Consider the following 23,184-nt stretch of genomic DNA (forward strand, 5'->3'; position numbering starts at 1 on the left):
GAGTGGCTGGTGGGTTTGAACTGCCAATCTGATTAACAGTGAAATGCCTTAGGCACTATGACACCAGAGTAGTGCCTGGTGAGAGAGATAGAGAGAGAGAGAGAGTAGTACTCTCTCTATAAATCTCTATATATAAATGATTATTTGAAATTACATGTAATATAAAATAACTCATTACAATGAAGTATGAAAGCCCCTATTTCCTATTGAAAAACAAACTTGCTGTAGCAAATATTGTTAATGTCTTTATGCAATGTAAGTCATTCTACCCTAAGCAAAAATGAACACTGGCTTAGCAAATAACCAACTTTGGCTACAAAATCAATTTTCCAGAAAGCCTAGTTCCAAAGACATTTACTTGCTCAAACTTCCGCTAAAAAGAATAATCCTTTGATGGTTTTCAGTCATGATGTTCTGTTTTATCTGATGACAATCTCAAGGTTTTCTGTTTTATATTTTGGTTCATAAAACATTTTGGAACATGGACACTGCTTTTCAAAAACAACTCATAATTTTAAGACGTAGATTTTAATCATTTAATCATAGTCTAATTTTATCTTTTAAAATTTCCAGAATACATAAGCATCTGGGAATGTCTAAATATTAGTGTATTTAGTACAGGACCAGGACCAGGGTGAGGCAAACAAGAGTAGGTTATATTCCAGATAACCTATACAAAGATTTTCTATAAACTCACTAACTTCTCCTCCTATATTTGTGATCACCTTCAGGCAGCCTTGATGACACAATGGTGCAGTGCTCAGCTGCCAACCGAAAGGTTGGCAGTTCAAACCAACCAGCCGCTCTGAAGGAGAAAAGACCTGGGGCATAGCAATCTGTTCCTGTAAACACTACAGCCTAGAAAACACTATGGGGCAGTGCTATTCTATCACACTAGGTCCGAATGAGTTAGAATAGACCCAACAGCACCTAACAACAACAACATAGTTTCCTTCAAGAACATTTTTATTTTCTCAGCTACTGACAACCTTGAAAAATGATACTTCCTTGGCCCACTGTTCTTGTACCTTTGCGTGATTCCTCTGAATGACCCTTTCTACTGTATTTCACCATCTGTAGATAGCTCCCAAAACTATGGGTCTACTATGAATCTCTAGCTCCAGATGTGAATATCCTACTGTCTAGTGGATACCAGGACATTCCAGAAGCATTTCAAATACATATAAATGTGAATTCCCTATTTTCCCCTAAACCTGAAAAGCTGCTTCTTGCTTCAGTCAATGGTATCACTAATTACCCAAATACCAAAACTAGGACCTAGAAGACAACTTGGATTGGCTTTCTCTCATTCCCTATATCCATCAGTCCTGCTGATTTTGCCTTAAGTCTCTCATGGATCACTGTCCTTTTCCTATTGCCCAGTGTTTTACAAACCATTGTTTCACATATTTTGTGCACATTTCTTGTTGTTTCTGGTGGGAGGCTGTATCTGTTCCCTGTTACCTCATCCAGACTAGAGGAGAATGTTCTCCAGTGTACTGTATGTTCTAGAACATCACTGGGCCTACTTGTTAGAATATAGATATCATAAAGATTTCTGTGATACTTAGAGTCTTAAGTTGGAAGATTTTCTGAGAAATATCAAATAATCATGTAATCTAACACTATCTTTCAAATTCTCTGTTACATGAGTGTTCAAAATGATATAAATAAAGGGTAATGTAACCCAATTATTCAAGTCTTTTGTGGACTATATAGGGAATGAGGTTATTTTTGATACAACCACTAGTAGATCATGAAAAAACATTAAGAACCACATAAACTTTGACAAGCTCAATATTCTTGATAGTTAATTATACATTGCATGAAAGTGTTATTAGTTCTACAAATTAATAAATATTCACTATGGGATAATACCTAAATTCAATCATAAACTAGGGAGTACATGCCCTAGGCATCTAAGTAAATGACATTTATCTTGCCATCCCTATTACTCCTTTTAGATCATGAGAGTTTTCTAGAGAATTATCTCTAAGAGAAGTTTCTCACAAGATGCTTCATACTATGGTATTGAGCATTTATCCTCTAGGCAAAATAACTATTAGGTTACTGCTGTCTCCTTAGCATCTGTGGTGGTATATAAGAAAAATTTAGAGCTGAATATGAGACTGAATGAAAGGGAAAAGAAACAGAAGGGAAAAAAGCATTTCAATTACTATGTAATTAGTTGTTTTAAATTTTAAACAAGGGTTTTAAAAAGTTAAAATGCTATGACACTCAGATACATACTTACATTTTTAAGAGGATTTTAAAAAAATATATAACATTTAACAGAAAAAAATGTATGAAATTTCAGAAAGCCAAAAACGAAAATCAAATCCACTGCCATTGAATTGATTCAGACTTATAATGATGCTTTAAGGGCAGAGTAGAACTGCCCTACATAGGCTTTCCAAGGCTATAAATCTTTATGGAAGCAGACCACCTCATCTTTTCTTCCATGGAGTGGCTGGTAGGTTTGAACCGCTGACCTTCCGGTTAGCAGCCAAATTTTTTAACCATTGTACCATCAGAGCTCCTCAGAAAGCCAAAGGAGGATATATACAGGAGCAGAAGTACTTTATAGCAATCCTTCAAATTATACTACCATATTCTTCACCAACTCTAGGGTTACTTCTGAGGAGAGAAGGCAACTATTTTTAAAAAGACGTAAAACTCCATGAAATTTAATACAGTTCCACACTAGTATTGTTATGAAATGAATGCTACACAAGTTTATTTTCTAGGATTTTGGTGGTAAAGTACTTCAGTAGAGCAGAGTAGAAAGACTGAGCAAAAGAAGACAGAGTTGTTGCTCAGCAGACAAAGTTATAGAAAGAAAGCAACAGTGTGTAATATCAGGTTGGACTTAAAAATTCAAAAGAGATGTTTTCCATGAAGATCTCTCTTATTATAGTAAATAACTCTCAGAAAACACACAAAGAAACGTATGTGTTTTCTACCACAATTTTTAGCAACATTTTAGTGAAATCAAAATACCACTAATTATAGAATGTTGTTGTTGTTCTTACTGTTACATGCCATCAGAGTGGTTCTAACTCACAGTGACCCTATGTACAACAGGGTTGGTCCTGTGCCATCCTCACAACTGTTGCCATGCTTAAGTCCATAAGCATAGCCACTGTGTAAATGCAGATCCTTGAAGGTGGTCTCCTTATTTCCTGACCCTCTCCTTTATCAAGCATAATATCCAGATGCAGGGAATCATCCCACCAAATGACAGGACCAAAGTGCGAGAGATGGAGGCTCAGCCTTGCTTCTATGAAGCATCCTGGAGCACTTCTTCCAAGACAGATTGTTTGTTCTTCTGGCAGTCCATGGCATATTCAATGCTATGCCAACACCACAATTCAAATGCATCAATTCTATAGTCTATCTTATTCACTGTCCAACTTTCACAAGATATGAGGCTTTTGACAATACCATGGCTTGGGCTGGGCGTATCTTAGTCTTCAAACTGACATCTTTGCTCTTTAATACTCTAAAGAGGTCTTTTGCAAAAGATTTGTCCAATGGGAGCTCTGATGGCAGAGTGCCTAAGGTGTTTGACTGCTAACCAGAAGGTTAGCCCATTCCAAACCAACCAGCCACTACTCGGAAGGAAGGTTGGGCAATCTACTTCTGTAGTGATACCACCTTGGAAACCCAAGGAGGGGTCGCTATGAGTCAGATCCGATGCAAATGCAGTGTGTTTGGTTTTTTGGTTTTAATACATCATTTGTTTTCTGACTGCTGCTTCTATGAGCACTGACTGTGGATCCAAGTAAGATGAAATCCTTGACAACTTCAATCTTTACTCTATGAGGATTTTGCTTATTGGTCTAGTTACGAGGCTTTTCATTTTCTTTATGTGTGAGATGTAACCCATACTGAAGGCTATAGTCTTTGATCTTCATCAGTAAGTACGTCAAGTCTTCTTCATTTTCAGCAAGCAAGCTTGAGTCATCTGCATACTGCGGGTCTATAACGAGCCTTCCTCCAGTCCTGATGCTACTTTCTTCTTCATATAGTCCAGCTTCTTGGATTACTTGTTCAGCATACAGACTGAATAAATAAGAAATGGTGGAATGCTGATCAACTCTTTTCGATACAGTGACTCTGTGTATTCCTTCCATCTTCTTTTGATACTCCCTGCTTCATTCAATATTCTGCCCAGAGAATCCTTCTATTGCAACTCAAAGCTTGAATTTTTTCCTTCAGTTCTTAAAACTTGAGAAATGTTGAGCATGTCCTTCTCATTTGATTTCTAAATTCCAGGTTTTGGTTTATTTTTTAATTTTTATTGTGATTTGGGTGAGAGTTTATAGGGCAAATTCACTTTCCATACAGCAGCTCACATACACTTTTGTCTCATGACATTGACTCCAATTTCCCACAATGCAACAGCTCCCCTCCTACATCCTCCCCGTTGTTACTCTTCCCTGTGTCCTTCCCTCCCTTGCACTCCTGTCCCCCAAGCTCTTTCCCTGTGCATACACAGCCCTTCTATTCTCCCATGATTGATCCCTCCAAGAAGTTTATCTAACTACTGTAAATGTTCAGCTCATATGCCTGTCTTTTGTTTGGCCAGAAGCCACATGAACTCCAGGTTTTTGCACAATTAATATAACACTTTACTATGTCTTCTTGAGCTGTATTTTGAAATATTCTGATCAGCTCTTTCACTTCATATTTCTTCCACTCACTTTAGCTACACTCCATTCAAGAGAAAGTTTCACAGTCTCTTCTGATATCCATTTTGGTCTCTTCTTTCTTTCCTGCCTTTTTGAGGACCTTTTGTTTTCTTTGTGTATGACGTTCTTGATGACATCTCACTATTTGTCTGGTTTTTGGTCACTGGTGGTTAGTATGTCAAATCTATTCTTCACATGGTCTCTAAACTCAGGTGGGATATACTCAAGGCTGTATTTTGGCTCTCATGGATTTGTTTTCATTTTCTTCATCCTCAACTTGAACTTGCATATGAGCAATGGATGATTTGTTCCACATTCAGCCTGTGGCCTTGTTCTGACTGATGACACTGAACTTCTCCATCGTTTCTCTCCACACATGTCACCAATTAGATTCTTGTGGATTCTATTTGGTGAGGCCGATGTGGACAGTCACGATTTATGTTGTTGAAACAAGGTATTTGCAGTGGATAAGTTGTTGGTTTTGCAAAATTGTACCATGTGATCTCCAGTGTCACTTCTATTACCGAGGCCACATTTTCCAACTTACCGATGTTTCTTCATATCCAACGTTTGCATTTCAATCACTAGTAATTATTAATGCATCTTAATTGAATGTTTAGTCAATTTCAGACCGCAGAAGATGGTAAAATTTTCAATTTTTTCATCTTTGGTTTTAGTAGTTGGTGTGTAAATTTTAATAATTGTAGCTGTCTTGGTTCTCTAATGCTGCTCTAATAGAAATACCACAAATGGATGACTTCAACAAATGGGAATTTATTCTCTTACAGTTTTGGAGGCTAGAAGTCCAATTTCTGATTGCTGGCCCCAGGGGCTGGGTGAAGACCCCTCGACCTTGAGCTTCAGCTCCACCTCTTATTCCAGGCCCACTGTAGCTGGAGACTTCCTCTAACTCACACAGCTACTGGTTGTTGAGGCTGGCCAAGGTTTACAGGTAAAATGGCACAATTGCTATGAAGAGAACAATTCCAAGATTGGTAGGCAACATGGCAAGCCACTGGTTCAAGTTCAGGAACCGGAGATGAAGCCTCAACCAAATGCAGGAGGCAAAATGTGCCAAAAGGCACGTTTTCTCAAAAGACCTTTCTCAAAACTTCTGCTCATGTATTGCAAACAGACCACACCCTGAAGGCAGCTACTAGCTGCTCACAGCAGATTCCATCGTGGAGGTGATTATATTCTTATCATGGGGAATAACTACGTCCAGCTGTCAAGCCACTCAAAACCACAGCCTAGCCAACCCAACCTATCACAATACTATTAACTGGCCTTCCTTGAAAGTGTATGGAAATTATCCTATGACTGACAGCATTTTAGTTCAGGATAGATCTTGATATGTTCTTTTAAATAATGAATGTAACACTATTCTCTTTGATTTGTCATTCCTGTCATAGTAGCATTTAAAAAATAAAACTCACTGCCATCAAGTTGATTCCAACTCACAGCGATCCCCTTTGGGTTTCTGAAGCAGTAAATCTTTACAGAAGTAGATCACTCTGTCTTCCCTCTGAGGCAAGGCTGGTGGATCTGAACCACCAACCTTCCAGTTAGCAGTCAAATGCCTTAGGCACTGTACCACCAGAGCTCTACACTAGACCATATGACTGTCAAATTCAAAATGGCCAATAACAGTCATTTCAGCTCACTAATGCCTAAAATATCAATCTTTATGCATTCCATTGCATTTATGACAATTCCCAATTTTCCTAGAGTCAGACTCCACATATTCCACTTTCCGGTTATTAATAGATGTTCGTAACTGTTTCTTTTCATTTTGAGTCACATCAGCAAATAAGGGTCCCGAAAGATTTTCTCCATCCACATGATTAAGGTCATCTCTATTTAGAGGAGAGAGATCTTCACCAGACATATTTTGCTTGCCTTCCACTCTGAGGGGCTCATCTTCTGGTACTATGTCATACATTGTTTCACTGCTATTCATACAGTTTTCAGTGGCTAAATGTTTTTCAGAAGTGGACAGCTGCCTCCTTATTCTTAGTCTGCCTTAGTCTGGAAGTTCTGCTAAAAGCTTTCCATCTTGAGTGACCCTGGAAATTTGAAATATCGGTGGCACAGCTTCCAGCATCACAGCAACATGCAAGCCACCACCGTATGACAAACTCACAGATGACTGGTGGCATTCCAGAATATAGCTGATTTAAAGTGTTAAATATTTATGGTTATAAATAAATGACAATATTTTTATTATTCCCTTCTGTGAAATATTGTTATGTTAAACCATAATTTACAGTTTCAAATTGAACTACAAACAGTTAAGTCACAATTACATATTAATGCAATTGTTGCTGTTATTGTTGTTACGTGCTGTCAAGTTGGACCCGACTCATAGCCACCCCTCCTTGGGTTTCCGAGGTGGTATCACTATGGAAGTAGATTGCCCAACCTTCCTTCCGAGGAGTGACTGGTGGGTTTGAACCACCAGCCTTCTGGTTAGCAGTCAAGTGCCTTAGGCTCTATGCTACCAGAGCTCCTTTAATGCAATTAGTATTGATGTAATTAATACATATCAATTAGCATTTACCTTATACCAAACCAAACTCACTCCCGTCGAGTTGGATCTGACTCACAGAGACCCCTCCTTGGGTTTCCGAGGCAGCATCACTACGGAAGTAGATTGCCCAATCTTCCTTCCAAAGAGTGGCTGGTAGGCTTGAACCACCAGCCTTCTGGTTAACAGTCAAATGCCTAACGTATATGTGAATATTAAACACATTTAAGATTACTCTTTCCACAGGATTATTAAAATGATATATAACAACATGTATTATAAAGGCAGTATTGATCAGAAAAAAATAAATATGTATTTTACTGGAGATTCAGTTGAAACAGAATATAGTAAGTCAGTGAACTGAGAAGAACACACGAAGGTCAGGAAATCATTGTGGAGAAACACAGGAAATAAGAACTACAATAAGAAATAAGAAGTCCAAAAATTAAGAGGAGAATGCTCAAATTTGTCTTGAGACCACACACTAGACTAAGCCAAAAATACAGATAATGTTTGACCAAATAAAGAGAAAATAACTGGGACAGAATTGCTAACGTACCACTGCTGTGCACTGAAATAACAGGTCTCTCCTTAGGTTAAAGGTTACATTAGAAATGGTACATGTAATTAAGTAAATACACATAAATAGTTATCAGGAACAAAACCATACATGGTCTAGTTACCTATACCTTGAAAAAAGGTCCTCAAACTCAAAACCACACTCACTGCTATTAAGTCGATCAGTACTCATAGCGATCCCCATTGGGTTTCCAAAGCTATAAACTTTACAGAAGCAGACTGCCTCATCCTTTTTCCATGGAGCAGGTGGTGGGTTCAACCCACCAAACCTTTGGTCTTAACCATTACACCACCAGAGCTCCTTTGAAAAAGGTCCTAGGAAGTATTTACACAGGCATTGAGTGTTAATCAAGAGAAGAGATCGTCTTTTACTATAGATGAAAGACCTTAACACTGAATATAAATGTAAATACATGTATATGAATATATAAGAATATAAGTTTATATAATTATAACAATGAATATAAATGTTTAGCAACATCTTAGGTAGAACAGACCTTGTGTGTTTTCTGCCAATTTCAGTTACAGACAACGCAACTGAACCAAATGTTTCCTGCATTCCTATTGCTTCATTTCTAATATTTGATGCTACCACACTGCACCCTATGGGAGAATGAAGTTGAGTCAATGCAAGGGATTAAGAAATTGTACCAAAAAGTCTCAAGGATGCTGAGATTTGTAAGGCATAGTTGATGTCTATTAAAAACTCTCATTTCTGGAAGCCAGGAGTATTTTTTTTTTTAAAAAAAAAAAAAAAAAACACAAGAGAATGACAGGTCACATTTTCTCCCTTATTCCCAGGACCACTCTTAACTTTCTCATCAGGCAGGATGCTCAGAAAATAGAGGTTGTAAAGGCTGTAAAATGGTGTTTAATTTTAAATATATATTTTTCTTCAGTATGCATGTATTTTTCAAAGTATGTATTCTTCTGGTATATTCTACCACTTCCCACAGAACCAAGACTCTGTTACAGTTCCTATCAGCATAAAGAATTTCTTTAAATATATTTCCTATTGAATATCTGATGGAAAAAAATTCTGTCTTCATCTTGCCTTCATTTTTTATGCATATATTTGCTGGTCACAGAATTCTATGTTGACAGTTTTTTAAAAAAATTTCCTCAGCAATAAAAAGTTATTCCATTATCTGTTGGGGACCACTTTTGCTGATAAGAAGTGAGACCTTTTCTTACCACTGTTCCCTTGTATCTAACATGACAGTCTCTGTTTTTCTCCTTATCTTTGGTTTTCAATAGTTTCACCATAATATACCTCAGCAGGTATTTTTTATTTAATCCGCTTGGTGTTTTCTTGGATTTGTGCCTTGTGACTTATATGAGTTTCAAAAAACTCTTGACCATTACCTCTTCTGGTATTTCTTCTGCCTTCTTCTCCTTCTGGAACTGCAATACACATACACTAGAGTATTTTACATTGTTCCTCATATTCCAGATTCTCTTTTCCATTTTTCACTCTTTTTGAAATTTTTTCAGTTTGGATAATTCTACTGACTTTTCATCAAGTTGACTGATTTACCCTCTGCTGGGTCCAGTTTTCTGATAAACTCATTGAAAGAATTCTTCATATCTGATACCATTTTTATGATAGTACTTCCACTTGGTTCTTCTTTATAGTTTCTACCTTTCTGCTAAAACTCCCCTTCTATTCATACATGGGGGTAGCTCTGCTGGTGTAGTGCCTAAGGCATTTTGACTGCTTACCAGAAAGCTGGTGGTTCAAACCCACCAGCCACTCCTCAAAAGGATGACTGGGAAATCAACATCCATAGAGATACCACCTCAGAAAACAAAGGAGGGGTTGTTATGAGACTCAATGAAAGTGAGTTTAGTTTTTGGTTTTTATTCATATATAATGTACATCTTTACTACCATGTCTTTTAAGATAGTTATTTAAAATCCCTGTCAAATAAATGCAAAATGTGGGTAACTTCTAAGTCTGCTTATATTGACTGTTTACTCTCTTGATGAGTCATTATCTTCTTGCCTGCTAATACATCTTATAATAATTTATTGTGTGCCATATAATATGTGCAAATAACATTAGATAATGAGGTAGATAATATTTGAGTGCAAAAAAGGCCAAGATGCTTCCTCTGGCAGGACATTAGTATCTGTAAAAGGGAAAAAGAAGGGTTGAGTCAATCTGGTCTATATTTGACCTGGTCCTGGATGCTGTGGTTGTGTTAGTTATATTCATTTTACCACAAGCTTCAAATAATTTGAGAGCAAGTTCAGAACACTTCACTTTTGCAGAGCATCGGGTCTGAGGATAAAAAGGATTTTCTTTTTTTCCTTTCCATCTCTCTGAATTCACTAAGCCCCATGCACCTGCACATCAGCAAACTTCTCTCTAGCTCTGCTCCCCTTTCTGAATGATATGGGAACTCTACTTGTTATCCACAGAAAGGACCATAGAGTCTGTAGGGTGTTATATTTCAACCTGATGCAGTGCACATACACTGAGAGGTTTTTCCTCAATTCTTCTACTCTATCCCTACTCTTTATAGAAAATATTAGATAAAGGCCCATCAAAAATAAATGATGGGTGTAAGCAGACACCTCCACCTCTTGTCTAGGCTTTGTAGGTATTATAACTCTCACGCTAATTCACACTCAAAAAAAAAAAAATCACTGCCATCAAGTTGGATCTGACTCATAGCGACTCCTCCCCTCCCTTGGGTTTCCTAGGTGGTATCTCTATGGAAGCAGATTGCCCAATAGTCCTTCCGAGGAGTGGCTGGTGGGTTTGAACTGCCAGCCTTCTGTTTAACATTCAAATGTCTTAGGCACTACGCCACTCTTTAAAAATGCTTCCAAAGCTCATCTGTTTTCTTTTTACTCATGTCTGTGAGCTTCCTACTTTCCCTGTTGCTCTATCAAAGCTGAAAGCATCTCTAGAGCCCATCTGTTCAGAAGTGCTGCTGCTTACACCGTACGGGTCTCAGCACAGTGGAGTTACGGCAGTGTCAATTGGGACCTCAGCTCTCTGATGCCCTCAAAATAACTAAATGTTGTAGATGATACAGCTTATTCTAATTAAAGTGGGTGTAAGTTTCTCTTGTAACTTCCTAAATCTTAAGCAGAAGATCCCAGGACTTAAGACATTTACTACCTGGTATATAAAAATTCTATAAAGATGCCTCTGGTATCACTCATCCAAATTTTATTCAAAGAAAAAATATCCTATAGGAAAACTTAAAATATACAACTGTTGAGTTATTTTTATCCAATTATTACAGTACTTACTGATGAAGCTTGACGAATACAGCCTGCAGTATGGATTACATCTCAATATAAAGAAAACAAAAATCCTCACAACTGGACCTAAAAGCAGCATTACAATAAATGGAGAAAAGACTGAAATTGCCAAAGACTTCACATTGCTTGTTTCTACAATCGACGCCAATGGAAGCAACAGTCAGGACATCAGACGATGGATAGCACTGGGGAAATCAGCTGTGAAGGATCTCTTTCAAGTGCTGAGGAGCAAAGATATCTCCTTGAGGAGGCATATACAAATATTTTTTCAATCACCTCGTATGCATGTGAGAGCTGGACACAATGAATAAGGAAGACCGAAGAAGAGTTGATGCTTTAGAGCTGTGGTATTGGCGAAGAATGCTGAAAGTACCGTGGACTGCTAAAAGAACTAACAGGTCTGTCCTGGAGGAAGTGCAGCCAGAATGTTCCTTGGAGGTGAGAATGGCCAGACTTTGTCTCATATACTTTGGTCATGTTGTCAGAAGGGGCCATTCCTTAGAGAAGAATGTCATGCTTGGTAAAGTGGAGGGTCGATGAAAGAGGGGAAGGCCCTCAATGAGGTGGATTGACACGGTGGCGGCGGCGATGGGCTCAGGGAGCTGGCTCAGGACTGGGCAGTATTTCGTTCTGCTGTGCATAGGGTTGCTATGAGTCAGAGACAACTCGGTGGCAGTTAACAACAATACAACGTTACAGCAATATCTGATAAGGGTCTAATCATGTATTTGTATTAGGTAAGACTTGATAAGAAAGGACAATAAAATCGAAGTATGTGTATTAAAGATTGAAAATAAGTGAGATGGCAATTTAATAAGAATAAAATAATAAGTATAAATATTTTCATGTTTAATTTAGAATTAGAGAGGACAAGTAACTAGAGAATGTTTTATTTTAATTTCAACCCAGCTTTTACTGAGTTAAAAACATGATGTGTACATTGAAAATTTTAAATCTTTTAAATAATACTTGTTGGTGGTGGTGTGGAATCAGACCTGACTCATAGCAACCCCTCCTTGGGTTTCCGAGGCAGTATCGCTACAGAAGTAGATTGCCCAACCTTCCTTCCAAGGAGTGGCTGGTGGGTTTGAACTGCCAGCCTTCTGGTTAGCAGTCAAGTGCCTTAGGCACTATGCTACCATAGGTCCAAATAATACTTAGATGAAACAAAAACAGAATGAACTAATTCTTTTTAAATTCAAGTAAAATGTCATAATTTGAGAGCGTAACTCAAAGCAGCCCTAGTGGCTCAAGAGGTAAGCACTAGGCTGGTAAGTGAAAAATCGGTGGTCAAACCTACCAGACACTCTACGGAAGAAAAATGGGACAGTCTATTTCCATAAAGATTACAACCTTTATGGAACTTTATTTAATTTATACAACTTTATTAGGAAGAACATACGATTAGTGTTTCATATAATTTTGTGTATATTATGAAAAGTACATCATCACTTTCAACTAGGTTATGGAAATGAGATTGCACAATGAGATTTACTGTGAGAAAGAACTGATTGATATTAAAGGTGTTGAAAATGAAAAAAAAATCATAGAAATTAAAGCTACAATATTTCTTTCATTTTACCTGCAGTGTGAGACTCTTTACCGCATTCCAGATTATTCCAATAAATTCTTTCATTCTTTCTTCAGGACTTCTGCAACCATCAGATGTATTCAGCATGGCTTTCACGGGAACAGACAATGGTCGGGATTCTAGGTATAAGAATAGCCAGTTACCTAACAAAATTTTATCTTATAAACCAAAACCAAGCTCAATGCTGTCGAGTCAATTCTGACTCATAGTGACCCCCATTGCGTTTCCAAGGTGGTACATCTTTACAGTAGATTGCTCCATCTTCCTTCCACAGTGGCTAGTGGGTTGGAAACATCAACTTTCTGGTTAGCAGTCAAATGCATTAGGTACTGCACCATCTGAGGTCATGCCTTATAGTCCCACAAAAAGTACACATAGAAACTATTCTCAAGACTGTTTCTTTCCTTGCTTAAAATGATAACTTGTATGAAATTATAAAATTATAGATAATTTTATCCTATAGAATTTCTGCTTTCTGAAACTATTCCATACTAGATAAAACTAACCTGCTAAAAGTAAAGAGAGTCATGATAACTTTTGTCAGGGATTTGTTACTGGAAGGTAGGCCTGTGCAGTGATGGTAATGTTTTATTTCTTGATTATATGGATGTGTTCATGTTTGAAAATTCATTAAGCTATAACTTAACAATCTTTCCATTTCTTATTATAAAGGTAATACACCAATAAAAGTTAATTGGGGGGATAAAGGGAATAAAACTACAAAGGTACTTCATTTATCCAAAATTGATAAGGAAATGGGCCTACCTATATGTGAGTTTTCCCAATAACTAAAGCTTACCCATAGGATTTCTCCATTTTAAAAATTGATTTTAATTGTAATCCAAAGTGATATGTGGCTACATAAAAGGCAGCTCTATTTCTTAGTAAAATGAAATGTGATACTCTATTCTCTAGATTATGTTATTAAAATTTTGTTCCTCCAAAATAAAGAAATGAATGAATTTCAACAGTTTTTATACTATAAACTTTCAGGAATTATTTGAAACAATTTTATAATAATTTATAATAACATATAACTACCATATCGAAATAGAACCATATATATTTATATATGCAATATTATGAACACTTTGAATAGTATAAAAACATTGCAAAAATTTAAAAAGTTAAAATAATTTTAAAAAAAGGAAACAATGGAGAAATATCTTTAAACTACTGAAAGAAAGGAATTGTCAACTTAGAATTCTATACCCAGTGAAAATATCTTTCTAAAATGAAAGTAAAATACGTTCATCCCCAGACATACAAAAGCTGAACAAATTTATCACCAAGATACCTGGATTATAAGAAACATTAAAGGAAGTCCTTCAAGCAGAAGAAATTGGTACCAGAATGAAATCTGGACCTACTCAAAGCTGTGAAGAACAGAGGAAATATTTACATAGATGATGATGATGACGATGATGACGATGACTCAAATCTCCTCCATCTCATTGGAGGTCCATAATTACAGAATTGTTTTCTACTTGGACCCAGTAATAAATCTAGCACCGATGACCTGAACAACGCAGAATAATCTGCAGACAACTCAACTTCAATTGTTGCCAGCTAACCCTAAATCATACCTCAGAGATATAAGCAATTAGTTTGGAAAATACCCCAGTGATGGACTGCCACTTGCTAGTAAGGCTTCAGTTTCTTGAAGATGAAAATGAGTCTTCTTCAAATAAATAAATCAGATCTTCCTTCCCAAGACTTTTACTAAATTATATTTGATAATCCCAGCATTATCTCTGAAATAGGCACCATCATAACACCAGTGTACTCATTTGCGCTAAGAGAATGATTATTTGCTGTATCTGCTCACAACTGCCTTCTCTTCACATCTTGCTTTATGTACTTGCATTTATACTACATTTTTAATAATTTAAAGTCATGGGGTGTAGACACATTTTTTCTCTCATACTATAATCCCACAAATTGGGCCACTGTCCATTATAAAAACTCAAACACAGTTGTTAACAAAAGCCAGTTTTTGAGATCCATGGAGGTTTGTGGGGCAAAGCATTCCAGGCAGAATGTCAAAGCCCTGAGTTAGGAGTATTCTTGGGTTTTTCAAGTGAAAATACAGAAGCAAGGATGATTACAGAGAGTGAGTAAGGGGTGAGACAAGAAGATGAGGTAAGACGTACCGAAAGGGATCAAGTTATACAGGGTAAGAATGCTGACTTTTACCTGAAGAAAGCTGGGAAATGACAAGGGATTCTGAATAGTCATGACATTACTGAACACATGTTTTGAAAGGACTTCTCTGGCTGCTTTGCAGGGACTCGACTGTATCGATCAAGAGTTCAAACAAGACAAGTTGTAAAACTATGGTTATAATCCAAGCAAGAGATGAAGCTGTCAGCAAGAGATGTAGTAAAAAGTTGTACAATTCTGTACCCATTTCAAAGATATAGCTAAAAGGATCTACTGGTGGTGTAGAAGTGTAGTAACAGAGAAATGAGAGTTGATTAAGTCTGAGTAATTGCAAGAATAGAGCTGCAGGAAGAGAAGATTTGAGAGTTACAGAAACTGAGTTTTGGATATGTCAAGCTACAATTTCTGACAGACATCCAAATAAAGAAGGGAAAGAAGGACAGGAAGGAGGGAAAGAAAACGTGGATTAATGTTGTCGAAAAAGATATGAACAAAGTATTTTTGAAACATCTGCAGTGTACAGTAGTATAATTAAATCATATTAAAACAAGGAACAGTTGATATTATAACAAAAAAGCATGTAAGTGATACCTTATGAAATGGAAAATATAAATATGTAGAGCATAACTCAAAGCAGCCCTAGTGGCTCAAGAGTTAAGCACTAGGCTGGTAAGTGAAAAATTGGTGGTCAAACCTACCAGACACTCTACGGAAGAAAAATGGGACAGTCTATTTCCATAAAGATTACAGCCTTTAAAAACTCTATGGGGCAGTTCTACACAGCCTTATAGGTTCGCTATGGGTCAGACCTGACTTGATGGCACACAACAACAATATAATCCAAATGTTTTAAAAACAGTATGTAAGGTCAACTGTGTATCTGTCTCTACATATGCAAAGAAAACAAAAAGGTTACAGAAGAATAAAAAGCAACCCTCTAACAAGAGGTTGTTAACTCTGGGAAGGATAAAATTAATTAATAAAGGGCAAAAGGAGGGGAATATTTAACTAATTATCCTGTATATTTAGGATTAAATGTTTTACAAACAGGGATTACCTACTGCATTTTTTTTATATCCATTAATTTATTTAGTACTGCTTTGGACTTTATTATTATTAAGATATAATAAAATGTGTTCTTAATTTTAATCCAGTTCTTTAAATCGGAGAGACAAGCGTTCAAATGTTTAATATTATACCATGAAGTATTATCTATCGATTTAAAGAACTGGCTTAAAATTAAGAACAAATTTTAACATTCTTTGACACAATGAATACCGAAGTCACTTGTGGTCCATTTCCTAAGATCTGTTAACACAGAGTATTAGTGTTACATAGTTCTCATAATTACAATTTCAAACAAATAGATTTAATAAATGTCAATATTATCAAGCAGTCTTGGCACCATGACATGACTGTGAAGCAATATTCCCAGTCATCACCAACAAAAACAGTCACAGGCTTATTGTGAATCTTGTATTCACTAATATAATGATATAATAATAATAATAATAATAATAATAATAAAAAGAAGCCCTGAAGATTACATTTAGCTTAAAAACACTGTACAAACAGTTATGAAAAACAGAATCAATTTACTTTTCATTAAATAATATAGTCTGGCTATTAGAAGTATAAATTATTTTGAATATATTAACTTAAAAAATATCACATTTTCATTACCTGTTTCTAACAGGTTAACAGGAAAATTTTGTAAAAAAAAAAAAAACCCAGACAATATCTTCTGTAATTAGGTGTATTTCACAGGTGGAAAACATACACATTAGAAAATACTGTCAATCTTCATCCATATTTTATTTAAACCAAAATTCATTACTATGTGCCAGGCACTACTGAGTAAATGCTTTACAAGTATTACATATCTACACCTTATAACAACCCCTTTAAGAATGGTCCATTATTCAAACTATTATAATCACCATTTTTAGATGGGAAAACTGAACAGAGAAAGGTTAAGTAACTTATCCCAGCTGGTAAGTGGTAAAACAGGGATAGGAACCTGGGCAGTTAGGCTCCAGAATCTATGCTTTCAAACTGCTATGCTATGCTGCCTCTTCAGTTATTCACACCTTATGCAATGACTTGCAATTATACCGAATGTGTAATAAATGTAGCATATTTCTCTAAGGATGATGGTATCACAGTTTTGAAAACTGTTCATTTTCATTTAAGATATATAAACCTACATTTTAAGGCAGTAGCTGATTTCAAACATGCCTACTACACTTTTTGTTTTCAACAACAAATGAGGTAATTTTGGGATCCAAATTTGATTGCTTATAATACCAACAATTAGAGATGTACCATCCAACTTGGTACAATAGTTTTTCTTCATTTTGTTGTTGTTATTTTCCATTAGATTGCCCAACCTTCCTTCTGAGGATTCTTCATTTTAGTCTCCTGGAAAAAGTGGTACACTAGGAATCAACTTGAGTTAGGGTTTCAGCTGTGCTACTTCAAAATCATATGATTTAGGGAAAGCAAGTAAAATTCTTAAGTATCAGTTTCCTGATCTGTAAAAAGAAGTTAATGACACTCATCATAACTAATGTCAAGAATATGATTCACTTTATGTGTGGTGATTACCAGATCTAAAACACAACTGCACTCCTTTTCTATCAACCTATTGTTTCAGTTCTAATTGAAATGCCATTTTCTCTCAGAAATGGTCACTGATTTCCCAAAATAAGATTTAGTCCTTCCTCTATAAACCCACAGAATGCTGACATAATTCTGTAAAGCATATTTAATTCTTCATGGTATAATATTAAACATTTAAATGCTCGTCTCTCCAAAAGCAGTAGCAGAGCAAAGTGATATGGATAGCAATAAATGGCACTGGTTCATGTTTGGGCTTGGACGACACGCTCCAAGTTCTGTGACTACTGCTCTCACTACTCCAATGAGAAATAATCTTCATGGTATCACAGTTTAGAAAACACCAGATTTGTTCATTTTCAATTAAGATATATAAAGCTACATTTAAGATAGTAGCTGATTTCAAACATGCCTACTACACTTTTTGTTTTCAAGAACAAACAAGGTAATTTGGGGACCCAAATTTGATTGCATATAATACCAACAATTAGAGATATGCCATCCAATAAATTAATAAATTAGTAATTTATTAAAGAATCCTAAGTTTGACAAAATTAACTGGAAGAGCATAAAGCCAGAAACTTCAGGTCACAGAATTTAATGACAATATTTTTTGGATGTTACATTTCAATTATTTCTATCAGAACATTTCTTTCCTTCTTAAGGTTGAATTAGAACCTGGTAACAATTACTCAAAGTCAGTATGTCAAAAACTTCTGCTCTTATTTTGAGGGTTTCGGTAATGATGTCAATGGTTAAATAGTAACTCTAAGTATCCTATAGTATGTATAAACCAATGGTACCAAATATTGACAATTGATACTAAATGGCTTATGGTGTTGAAGTTCAAGATTCTCACGATACCAAGGTTATTTCGTGATAAAAAAAAGGTCAAAGACATTTGTTCAGCTCTAATAACTTAATTTTTACATTAAGTACTTCTGAAAATTAAGTCCTTTCTGTTTCAGGTTTTTATTAACTGACACACAGAAGCCTTGAAAAGAGAGGTTCTATTACTAAAGTAAGTGATGTTCCATATTTATTCATTAAAGGAGGATGACTTCTAATAGAATATAGAAAATATTTTCCTCTACTAATTTTTCCTTTAAAACACAAGATTTCATTCAGTATAATGCTGATACCAAGACAATATCCATTACAATCCTTTATCTATTTCATGTAGTATCTAGTATAATGCCTTGTTTAAAAATATTGGTTGACTCAATTAATTGAGCAATATTTTTAATGTAGAAAAAATATCATATGTGCACCTTCTTGAAATCTTTTCCTAAAACCATCTTATTTGAAATTTTCCTCAAAATGATATACCTTCTGTAAGGTACATTAATACTTAAAATCTATTGTTTCATGTTTATTTGAAATTTTAAATAATCACAGAGAAGAAAAGTATGCCTGCCAAGCTTTCTATTTCCTTAATGTTCATGAGGTAGCATAGTGGCTAAAGCACTTGACTGCTAACCAGAAGGCTGGCGGTTCAAACCCACCAGCCACTCCTCGGAAGGAAGGTTGGGCAATCCTACTTCCGTAGTGATACTGCCTCGGAAACCCAAGGAGGGGTCGCTATGAGTCGGGGCCGACTCGACGGCAAATAACAACAACAACAACAATGTTTATGAGAAATCAAGGTGTTCAGCTATGTGCTCCAAGATATATTGTTGTTATTTGCCATTGAGTTGGACCCGACTCACAGCAACCCCTCCTTGGGTTTCCGAGGCAGTATCACTATGGAAGTAGATTGCCTGATCTTCCTTCCAAGGAGGCTAGTGGGTTTGAACCGCCAGCATTCTGGTTAGCAGGCAAATGTCTTAGGCACTATGCTACCAGAGCTCCTCCAAGATATATTGGCCAAGATAATATTGTGCCAAGGGGAAGCTGTCTTACCCATAGTTGAATACCTAGAAAGAAATTTTAAAAATAAAGATAAAGTAATTTTCTGAGAATAAGCTTTGCAAATTCAGATTTTAGATCACCCTGAAGAGGAAACATCCTGTAAAGAGTCATAGACAAACAAAGGAGACTACCAAAATGAGCCCATAAAGGAAACTGAGGCTCCCTAATAGTTAAAGAGCCCAATGATTAAGGGCTCAGTGGCTAACCAGAAAGTCAGTGGTTCAAGCCTACCAGCCACTTCAAGAAGAAAAGACCAGGCAAGCTGGTCCCATAAGGATTACAGCCTAGGAAACCCTATGGGGTAGTTTTACTCTGCCCTATAAGGTCGCTATGAGTTAGAATTTACTTGATAGCATACAACAACAACAAAAGATAAAGAGGGGGAAACTGCAGTTTGGAAAAGGAAGAAGTGGACTACTATCAGGAAGACCTCAGGCAAAGCTACACAATTGTTTTCACTGCGGTTTCCAGAATGTTTGAGACTGACTGATGAGGACTGGGCTATCTAGAAGTGCTAGGTTTCTGGGCAGGAATTTGAAGGAAGAATGGCATTATTCCTCAGAAGAGAAACTAGACCTTGATACAAGAGTAATATGCAATAACACATTCCACTATTTTGTTCACAAAGATGAAAACACTAGCACAACATATTAATTGTTCATGGACTTAAGGTGTTCTCTTGATATGTATTTTTAAAAATGTTTGTATTTTTTAAAAAATATGTATATATTTTAAAACATGTATAAAATATGTATATTTTAAAAAATATTTCTATTAGGGAAGTTGTACATGTTGATAGAAAAATTTGAAAATATAATGAAATGAAAAAGAAAGAAGAGGAAAAGGGTCACTCAACAACTCTTTATGGAGCACCTCCTATGCTTTGGAGCCTCTGTTAGGACTGACAATCCCGTGGTGAACAAAACAGACATGGTTTTGGTCAACATGGAGCTTATATATACATGTGAAATGCCTTAAGATTTAAAAAAAAAAAAAACAATAAACACCCTGAGTGGTGACATTCCAACACCAGTGGGATAAATATATTTAGATAAAAGTTTCCTCAAAGCATAAACTTGGACTCAGGAAACCTACATATCATTTTTTTATTCTAGCTACTCAAGATATGAGATCTTACAATCATTTCACCTCTTTAGGTTTTAATTTTCTCATCCATAATTTTCAAAAGATAAACAATAAAGGTTGCCTATATCTCACTGGAAAACCATACGGGTTCATAGCAGAGATTCTGCTGTCTGTCAAGAAAGAAAACTGGAGAAATAAAGAAGAGCAGAAGAAGAGAGAGGAAAGCAAAGAAGTAAGGGAAAAGAGAAAGAGGGAAAGAGAGATTTTTGATTAACATCATCTTGTTACAAGGAGTGGAGCAAAGATATGAATCTGTCCTTCAAGTTATATTTGTATCACCACAAGTTATATATAAATTCAAGTTATACAAAGATTATCCACTGAGACCTGTTAACATTCTTTCACATTGGCCTCAATTCCATAAAATCAAACAACCAAAAAAAAAATAAAAAAGGCTTAAGTTCCATAAACTTTCTTAGTATGTGTACACCCACAACCAACACTATTATCAGAAGAAACAACAGTACAAGGCAGAAAATGAGCTAAAGTACTTCCACCAGATAACATCATAAGATCTTGGAGCATCAAGAATGAGTAAGTTGAAAGAGGCAGTCTTTTTGATGATGGCTACAATTCTTTCCTAGGCTAGCATTGTTCTCCACATGCCTTACGCTCTGGACTAAGGTTCAATAAAAATACCAAATTATTCCAAGTATGACTATAAATAATGTAGCTGATTTTTATGTGACACAATGGAACTGGTGTCAGTATTTTATGTTCACCTTTCACAAGCACTCTTCATACTCTTTCATTTTCTGCAGTTAAGGAGCTCAGAGAGAAACAAAAGATATGTTAACAGAGAAATGTTAACTGGCAATTTTAAGAGAATGGACTATAACTCTTTGGTTAATCAGAATGCTACTAGGAGTCAAATGTTCATATGCATGTTTTGGCAAGAGAAAGGAGATAAAAAGAAAAGGGGAAGAATAAAAAGGTGGAAAGGAATTTCGTTCATCATTAACTCAATAATTTTATTAAGTGCTCATTTACTATGTACCAGGGCACTGTAAGGATTGAATAATATGACACAATCTCTGTCCTCGAAGAGTTTACAATCTAGAGGGGAGAAAGAAATTTAATTTGATACTATGATTATCATATATTGTGATGAATCCTTTAATGTAAAATATTCTCAAGACACAGACTATTTCAATCAAGCATTAGCAAGAAAGTCTTCAGAGGAAAGGGCATAGAAGTTGAGTTGAGCAGAAATTGCAGGCAGAAAGAACATGAACAAAGGCACAAAGTGCAATTTGGAGCCATCTTGCTAATACACCAAAAGGGTGATTGCTTATCTGAGGATGTCACTATTAACAATTACGCCAAGATTCCACTTTATTGCCTGAGATTAAGGGATAACTCCATAAAACCAAGAAACAAGAGGCAAATTCTTTTCTCAATATTACACTCCTAAAATTTAAACACAACTCTGGAGACCCCACATTGATCCTGTATTACTTTACTTCTTTAATCCAGTAAAATGGAGGATTAAAGATAAACTTAGTTCTGTGACTGCTACAGAAATATCAAGAACATTTCGCATACCTGAGAATTGTGCTGATACATAGGCATATGTTAGAAATTGGAACACTATAACCTGAGCTGTATTCATTCTGAAATACAACTTCCACCAGTCACAGACTTACCACCTAACGCTGCCTTACAAACCTCAGGGTTATTTCCCTCATGCTCTTTGTCTCCATTTAAGCCAGCCCAAAATTCTAAGAACTTTCTTTGTACCCAGACTGTCATCAACAAATACATCTTTACATCTCTCATCTCTCACTCTACAACACTGGAATATTTTCCAATCTACCCTCGAGAACTCATTATATATTATCAGCAAAATCTCCTGTATCTTACTTTAAAGGTTTTTTTTTTTTTTTTTTGAATGTTCTCTTCATCATTCAATCGTAATCAAAATCTATGGACAGTGCTTTCTATGGAATTCTCTTAAGTCACTGATGCTTCTTCCCCATACCCTGCATAGCTCTGGGCTGAGGAGTCGGGTAAATGGCTTTCCTGATCCTCATTTCCATGTGGAGTCTCCTTTTTGTCCCTTCCTCTTAGAAAAACCTGACTTTGAATATTATACCATGCAACTATATCATCCAATCTTCTACACACCACTGCATTCTTATTTCATGCAGTTATCTATCTGATCCTGAGATTATCCTTCTTCACTCTTCATGTATTAAAATTTTTAGTTCTTAGCTTACTGTCATTCTCTATGCCAGAAACAATAATTCCAAGGAAAACTCCACTCTTTCTCTCCATTACCCGGCTCTCTTACAACTAGGCAGGCACATGTGAATGTTTCTCACCAATAAAATGTGTACAGAAGCAATGTGTCACTATTAGGTTGAGGCAATTCAAAGCAGGTGTGCTTTCCCTACTTACCTTTTTCTGAATTGTCTGCTAGCTTAGTACTGAGGATCCAGTGAGGATCCACAAGCCCTATGTATTAGCAGAGTGATAAATGTTGCCTCAGTCATTCCTTGGAGGAGAGTCATCAGACTATGAACACCACAATGGACTTTGCTTGAGGAAAAATAAATGCTATTTTATTAAGTGGTATCAGGATTGAAGGAAGAATCATTAACAACTGAGATATGCAGATGATACAACTTTGCTTGCTGAAAGTGAGGATGACTTAAGGCACCTACTGATGAAGG

The 23,184-nt window shown here is 36.1% G+C and overlaps 1 protein-coding gene across 1 annotated transcript in view; it reads right to left on the bottom strand.

Moving 5' to 3' along the window:
- Positions 1 to 23,184, bottom strand: part of VPS13B (vacuolar protein sorting 13 homolog B) — a 1,115,876-nt gene that overhangs the window by 571,337 nt on the left and 521,355 nt on the right. The window contains exon 21 of the mRNA XM_007934836.2: positions 12,662 to 12,789. Within this exon, the coding sequence (XP_007933027.1) occupies positions 12,662 to 12,789 (128 nt within the window). The remainder of the gene's footprint in view (positions 1 to 12,661; positions 12,790 to 23,184) is intronic.

The sequence above is a fragment of the Orycteropus afer genome, unplaced genomic scaffold (assembly GCF_000298275.1).
Source record: "Orycteropus afer afer isolate SDZICR_OR568_19922 unplaced genomic scaffold, OryAfe1.0 scaffold00021, whole genome shotgun sequence".
Taxonomy (NCBI): Eukaryota; Metazoa; Chordata; class Mammalia; order Tubulidentata; family Orycteropodidae; genus Orycteropus; species Orycteropus afer.